At 58.2% G+C, this 7,356-nt stretch overlaps 1 protein-coding gene across 2 annotated transcripts; it reads right to left on the minus strand.

Annotated features, from left to right (window-relative positions):
* Window positions 1–912: 912 nt before the first annotated feature.
* Window positions 913–6,709, minus strand: RABGGTA (Rab geranylgeranyltransferase subunit alpha). Of its 2 annotated transcripts, none has more exons than XM_040227348.1 (17): window positions 6,612–6,709; window positions 6,244–6,298; window positions 5,974–6,084; window positions 5,469–5,593; window positions 5,091–5,278; window positions 4,630–4,833; window positions 4,241–4,324; window positions 4,072–4,154; window positions 3,882–3,983; window positions 3,672–3,777; window positions 3,524–3,575; window positions 3,293–3,381; window positions 3,102–3,190; window positions 2,890–3,006; window positions 2,161–2,274; window positions 1,811–1,898; window positions 913–1,159 (listed from the first exon to the last, which is right to left on the minus strand). In XM_040227348.1, exons 2-17 carry the CDS (start codon window positions 6,244–6,246, stop codon window positions 1,011–1,013), a joined length of 1,704 nt encoding a protein of 567 aa, XP_040083282.1. In that variant the 5' UTR covers window positions 6,247–6,298; window positions 6,612–6,709; the 3' UTR covers window positions 913–1,010. The 2 variants fall into 2 exon arrangements, with proteins under 2 accessions (XP_040083282.1, XP_040083283.1); XM_040227349.1 differs by lacking the exon at window positions 6,612–6,709 and adding an exon at window positions 6,447–6,590.
* Between the last annotated feature and the right edge of the window lie 647 nt (window positions 6,710–7,356).

Genomic DNA, 7,356 nt, shown 5'->3' on the forward strand with positions numbered 1-7,356 from the left:
GGAGGGCCCTGAGAGTCCAGTGTGTGTACATGTAGTCCCAGGTAGATTCTCAGGGAAACAGGAAAATGCCTGGTCACATTCCCTCCCTCTTGTTTCAATCAATCTTTCTGTTTCCCCACCCAGCCAGGTTTGAGTCAGGGCCCTCACCCCTGAACCACTCCCCTTTCCTCCCAGGAGGCTCAACTGCAGCAGGGCTTTCAGAGTCAGGACAAGGTACTTGTGTGTGTTGGAGGGGGGACCCTGGGAAAAGACACTATCTTGGTACTTTAGGAGCTAAGGCCAGGTTCTGCCCAATCCAGAAGCAAGAACATGAATCTGGAATCCCAGACCAAGTTACAGAGACAGCTTTGGCTCCAGCACTTGAGCTCAGCAACCTTGGGTGCGTCTGAACAGCAGTTTCCTCATCAGCACAATGGGCCTAATCATCTCAGCCCTGAGAGCTTGCAGGGATCAAATGGGATCAAGTATTTTCAAGGGCTCTTTATCCTGGGCATGCTACTCATGCGGACTAATAGTGTTGTTATAAGAGAGTGGAGCCAGGGCGCCCTGAACACACCTCCTGGGAACAGCTTTGGTGAAGGACAGCCAGGGCAAACAGGGTATCTGGAAGGGGCACAGATCACGGAAGAAACCTCTCAGCCCTTCTAGTTGGAGAGACTTCCAGATGCTTTGTAGCCCCACTCCAACTAGAACCTGAACCCAAACCTGATGCCAGCCTGGAGCTTAGGCGCAGCCCAGCCCCAAAGCAGAAGGCAGACTCCAGTCCAGCCTTGGCCCTGATTCTGCCCCCAACATGGAGGTTCTGCTTCTCCCCGACAGGGAACAGCAAGACTGAGCATAAAATGGAAGCACGGCGGGGGAGCCGACACATCTCTCTCCCTTTCTTGTCCAGAAAAGCAGTGGTGACAGCAATAACCGTGGTGGCGGCAGCAGCTTAGCAGCGCCCAGGGACCTCTTCATTGTTTATTCAGTTCCAATAAGTTAAAGGGCAAGGGTGGGGGCAGGGCCTCTTAGGTGAGGATGCTGCTAACCGAAGGCAGCAGCTCGGCCAGGTGCTCTGAGCTGCCCTCCGCCTGGCACAGCGGGTTGCCCTGCAGGTTGAGGAGGGTCAGCCTGGGGCAGGAGGCGAGAGGCTGGAGCACCGCAGGCTGCTGGAGGCCTTGGGCAGGAGTCAAGGAAAGCTCAGCTGGTTCTCCAGATCCGCCTGCTCATGAACACCTGTCACTGCAGATCGAGCACTGCTACTGAGCAGCCCGCTGGATGGGCCCCTTGGCCACTTCCCTTTAGGACACAGGCCTCTAGGCTGCAGATTCCTGCCCCTGGGGGCCAGGCAGGAGGTGCAGCACCCTGAGGGGATATGGTCCCGGAGGAGTGGTGGAAACTGTGGCCAAGGGGAAAGCCAGCCCCTGCTGCAGAAGCGCCCATGATTCATCAATGGCCAAGGGCTCCCAAGTGGAAATGCAGGCCAAAGCGTGCTTCAACTTACACGTTTGAGAATAATCGGAATTCTAGATTTTTAAAGAATATAAAACCTCCTGATTTTAAACATACAATGTGGTACCCAAGAACATCTGTAGGCAGTGGTTTGTGAACTCAGGTTTGAGGGAGTCACTTCCTTCCATCCTGCAAAACTCTACCAGTGAGAGTCAATGACAGCCTCATACAGAGCCAGGCTATCCTCTCCTCAGCTTAGATGGCCAATGCCCCCTCCTCACGCCCAGGGCATGCCCGCCCTGCCTCTTGGCCATCCCTTCCTGGTATGGCACCTTGCCCTCCCTGCTGTCTGAATGGCACCCAGACGGAAGGATACGGTTGTTACACAGGACAAGCTCCTGCAACCGGGGCAGGTTGGTGACACCATCCAGGGATTCGATTGCGTTATCATTGGCCTGCAGCACCTGGGGGCAGGGAAGACAAGGCAGGTAGGCAGGCAGCTGTCAGTATGGGATTGGTACAAGCCACCGGGGAGCCCAGGGTGATCAGCTTACAGGGCATGGAAAGGCTCCTGGGGTCAGGCTGGGGAGGTGACAGAGGAGAAGGCTGGGGTCATCTGTGGGGGCTGTGAGGACCCGGGCACCTCTTAGTAGGGTGGAGTGACTTGTGAGGTGGAGGAAGGGGAAAGGGAAACCCAGAACAATGACAGAGGATTGGGGGCTTTACCTCAAGGCAGCGCAGGGCAGCCAGGGCAGGGGGCAGGGCTCGGAGACGATTGTGTGACAGGTCAAGGTGAGTGACCAAGAGCAGCTGCTCCAGATGGCAAAGCACCGTCAGATCCTGAGGAGGGGGACGAGATACCCAGCGAGGCCTGGCGGACAGCTCTCAGCTGTCGTTTATCAGGCCTTTGCCCAGTGCGCCCCACACAGGCCCTGGGGGTCCCCAGCTGAGGACAGGAGGGAGCAGCTGAGAAGCATACCTCACCACCCCGAGCAGTACATGCTCCCGATCAAGGACACCGGGCCGGGGTGGCCTGTAGTGCAGGGAGCGGGGCAGGTACACGGTGCTGGGATGAACACAGATACTAGCGGGAGAGGGCCCAGTGAGCCCGGAATTGGTTTGGTGGGAGCAAAGGTGGGCAGCAGCACCGTGATAAAAATAACGTGTTGGGGAGATTGATTAGGAAGGACTACAGAGGAAAAACAGAGTCAGGAGTTTGTCAGAAATCTCTGAGAACTATTCAGCCGTTAGGTGTTGGGGTCTGCCCCAGGGAGAGAAGCATGGAATGAGCTAAGGAAGAAATGTCCAGAAGGGCACGTGAGATGGAAGGCAAGGCGGGGGACGGTGAGTGTCTTGGCTGGGGCCTGAGGAGCAAATATAGACGCTGCCGGTCCTGAGGAAGAGGGAGGCGGGCCAGCGGGGTGAGGGTGGGGAAGGCGCATGCGCACGCCCTACCTTGTGACCCAGGTGCAGCACGCGCACCTCCGCGTACTCCATCTTGAGCACGCTGTTCTCCAGCAGGAACTTGCTGCGCAGGTCGTCCAGGTACGCTGCCCTCATTGGGTCCACAGCCTGGCGGGGAGAAGAGGGCACAGGTACTGTGTGTCAGCTGCCTGGCCCCTGCGTGCTGGGCTGCCCCCGTGCCAACTCCCGCGGACCCAACTTGCCTTGAGGGTTTGGAAGTACTGCAGTGTCTCCTTCTCGTAGTGCAGGGGGTCCAGTGCCCTCATCAGCAAGATGATGGTGAGCAGGCACCCTGGGGAGAGGGTGGGGATTAGGACGGAAGGATCCTCCCGGCAAGGAGCCTGCCTAGGATGGGCCCTCAGAGAAGCAGGGGCTCAGGGGAATCGGGCCTCACATTTATTCTCAGGCTCCAGGTCCTGCAGCTCCTTACAGCACTCCAGCTCCGACTGTAGTACGGTGGACTTCTCCACTGACAGCTCACACCTGAGGGTGGGCAGGGTCGGGGAGCAGTGCTGGTCATCCCCAGGAGCCAGTCTGAGACATCTACTTGAGCCCTCGGCATCCCACCCAGCTGCCCAGAGTGCACAGCCCTGCTCTGATCTGTGTGCTTCCCTGTGCTCATCACCTGAAGAGCTGCTCATCCGTGGCGGAGTCCCGGCACCAGCCCTCTTGGCGGCCTGAGAGACAGAGCAGGGGTGGGAGAGGACACCCATGAGAGGAAGACAGGGATGGGGGGCGCTGCTGCAAAGGGGGGAGGCTGCAGGCTGGCTCACCTTTTAAGAGCACACACTCCTTCTGGGCATCGCCTGCCGTCCAAATGACACGAAATGTATGCTGGGGTAACTGGTCGTTGAGGGAGGTGGCGGGCAGGTCACAGAGCTTGGGAGCACAGGGTTAAGAGAAAGCCCAGGCTGCACCACTTTTCTGACTGTCCCACCCCAGCCCTGTCCCAGCCCCGACTCCACCCACCAACCCTGGGATACCCAGACGTGGCTAGGCCGGTTCCTGCCCTCTGGGGTCCTCCACTCCACAGCCAGGGGTGACTCATCAACCATGAGCAGCAAGGTCTCCATGCCGGAGCCCACCTGGCGCAGGGGACAGAGACAGACCATCACTCCAACGGCACCAGGCCCACCATCCACGGTACCCTTCAGCAAAAGCTTCGGGACTCACGAGGAGGGGCCGAGAGAAGGAGACAGTCAGGCATGCCTCATCCCGGCTCACGTGCAGGCAGCGCAGGGCGTCCTGGGGATCAGCTGTGGGAAGAAACAGTCTCAGGTCTCCTTAAATATCCTTCCATTCCTTCTTGGCTCCAATCCCCCACCTCTTCCCTACTATTCACCTCGTCCCAGGAGCCAGCGATGGTAGAACCAGGCACTCTGATCATTGGGGTCAGTGAAGAAGGCATTCTGCACCAGCTCCAGCTCTGCAGGGGCCAAGGAGGCATGGTGCTTTGGTTAGGACCCTTCTGGGCTCCTATCTACCCCCACATACTGCCCTCTCTTTGGAGAACTTCCTGCCTTCAGTTTCACTTATATGCCAGCCTTACCCAGGGGCTGCGTACATCAGGAGCCAAGTGGACACTTGGGCTCTCTGCAGCCAGGGCCTGTATCTTATGCATCCCCAGAGCCGGGCATTTTCCCGAGTGGTAGGTTCAGGAGCAGGCCTAGGCATCAGGGTCAGAAGGGCAGCATGGAAGAGTCCTCTCAAGCACTCCCTGACCCTGCTTACCTTTGAGCAGCACATCCTCAGGGAGGCGCCCCTGGGGTCCAGAGTCTGGCTGAGGGTGCAGCTGGGGCAAGAGGCAGGAGCGGTAATGCCAGGAGGAGTAGTTGGAGAAGTTTCGGGTGATGAGGCTGTCAGTGAAGGCAAGCTCCTCTGCAGGGGGCACAGCTGCCTGTGCAGCCACAAACCGCCGGTAGTCCCAGCAGTGAACTGGGGGGATAGGTAGACAACACATCGCAGAATCAGGGCAAGAAGAGCTGCCTGGCTGGGACCGTGGCATCCCCTTGGAGACCCCAAGAAACACCTCTGTGCCCTCCATGGAGGACACATTTGGCCTCATCATCCCTTGTGTCATCAGCTCAGTGGACCCATCCTGGCCATCCCTCCCAACTCTGGACCTTACTGAGGCCCTACTACCGGGACATGGGGCAGGTGTAGGCAGGGAGACAGAATCTGCAGGCACGTACAGTTCCGCTCGTCAACTTCGAGGAAGCGGGCACACAACTCCAGCTCCCGGGCCCAGTTGGGTTCTGGCAGGCGGCCCAGCAGCCAGCAGCGGTGGTGCCAGGTACCATAAGACTTGGGGTTCACCCTCAGGCAGCTCTCCAGGAAGCCCAGTTCTGACTTCACCAAAGCGGCCAACTCCTCGGGGGACCTGTGCCCAGACGAATGGGGGTCAGGGCCCTCCAACACCCAGTCTCAGTTCACCCCTGACTTTCTGCACCTAGCCCTCCACTGCCCTCTTCCTATGCCCCTGGCTGCCCCATTCTTCTTCCACCCCTGGACCTAGGCTGGGCAGGGCCAGAGCGAGGGTCATCTTCCTTGGGCCCTAAACCCCTACATACTTCTGGACCTCCAGCTGCTGGAGCACCTCTCGTCGACAGTTCCAGAGGGTGGCAAAGTCAGGGTTGGCTCCCAGAATCTGGCTTGTCAGTTCCAGCACTGACTCATCCAGCTCTCCAGCCTGGCGCTGAGAAGATAGATAGCAGGATCAGGGATCACATCACTCTTCTGCTACAGAGCTCCATAACATAAATAGAGCTACTGAATGTTCTGTGAATGCCACACTTTACTACAAGTACTATACAAAGCCCTTTATGGGATAATATGTAATCTTGCAATCACTGATTTTCACAACAGCCTTATGCAGTAAGTGCAATCGTTAGCCCTGTTTTACAGATGGGCAAATTGAGGTCCAAAGAGATTCAGTAGCTTGCCTAAAGACACACAGCTAGTAAGTGATAGAACCTAGATGTGGATTCAAGCAACCTGACTCTTAAGGCGCAGTTCTTGGCCAAGTGCTATGCTAAAGGAGCCACGGTGGGAGGGGACTACCTCTGAGGGCCCCACCTTCTGGAAGACAGTCTGGGTGGCTGCCTGGTATAGCTTCAGCTTCTGTTCCCGCTCTAGTCTTTTGGCTTCCGCTTGCTCTTCCGATGTCTTCACCTTCAGGCGCCCGTGCTATGGTTGCAAGAGTGCAGGCTGCCTTGCTGGGGCAGACCCACCGGAACCACCCCGGCGGAGCCCCAGGTTTATATCGGGCAACGGAGGCAAGCCCACGCCGGACAAGGGCAAGGGCATGCGCATGCGGAGGTGAGGAGCTGGGCTCAGGGTTCTCACCATGGTGCTGGCTCAGATTCAGGGCAGGGGAAGGGTCCAGTGGTGCCCGTGAAACCTGGCGAAAGACGTGTCAATCATGGGAGCCCCGCCCCTTGGAGCCCCGCCCCTCGATGTCCCCAGGAAACCGTGAGCAAGCCCGGGCGGAGATCCCTGGGGTGTTAAGGGGTCCCGGGACAGACACTGCAAGTCCAGGAGGAACCCACCCGAACTGGACTTGCACACGTGCGGCCCTGCCCACAGCCCGATCCGCCGGAGCCGGGCCCGAGTTGGGGCACTTAGGTTATGGAGACCACTCCGTGCCCAGAGGTTGCCGCTACCCGCCCGCCCCAAGGCTCCCAAGCACTGCTGCCCCCCGCGGGCGGACCCACCTGTGCTGGGAGGAGGCGAGCGGGACGCGGAGCTGCGGCGCCCGCCACCGAGCCCGAGCGCTGGCTAGAGCGGCGTCACTCCCTGGCTTCTCCGAGGCACAGCGCCCTCTGCAGGCCTGGGGAGGGGCCCGCAGGAGAGCTTCCGACTCCGGAAACGCCTGCGCAGGATTCCTGCGCGCTCTGTTCGAAAACGCCAAGTCCCTGTTAGCCTTCTGGTGTGTTAGTGTGAATGCTTAACTCTGATGAGCTCGGGAAAGCAGCGCAGGGTGCAGTTCCCAGCCAGCTGCTCAAACTGCGTTTCAGTTGAAAAAATTTCTTCAACAGCTGGAAACCCACCCTTTCAGCGCTCGAGTGACCTCACTCTGGCCGCACTGGCCACCTCTTAGTTGCCAAACCTAACATGAAGTTTCCTGTCCTTATCTTCGTTGACCTCTGCAGTGTTTGATGCTACTGACTTTCCTCGACTTGACACCGTGTTCTGGTCTCTCCTGCAGTTTCGTCCCTCTCTTCTCATCTCTTCAGCTTGTTTTCCTCTAAATGATGTTGATCTCCTTTCCTACTGCTCCTTTCTTCACACCCTGCTCCTGAAAGAATGTTAACAAATCCGAGCCTTCAACCGCTTGGAGTTGGAGCTCCTCAGAGCTCAGTCCTGAGTCCACAGACCTTCTGGCCCACACTTTCTCTGAGTGACTACATCGACACTCTTGCTACCTGTACTGCCAATGGCACTCAAACTTGTATCTCC

The sequence above is a fragment of the Oryx dammah genome, unplaced genomic scaffold (assembly GCF_014754425.2).
Source record: "Oryx dammah isolate SB20612 unplaced genomic scaffold, SCBI_Odam_1.1 HiC_scaffold_26, whole genome shotgun sequence".
In the NCBI taxonomy this organism is placed as follows: domain Eukaryota; kingdom Metazoa; phylum Chordata; class Mammalia; order Artiodactyla; family Bovidae; genus Oryx; species Oryx dammah.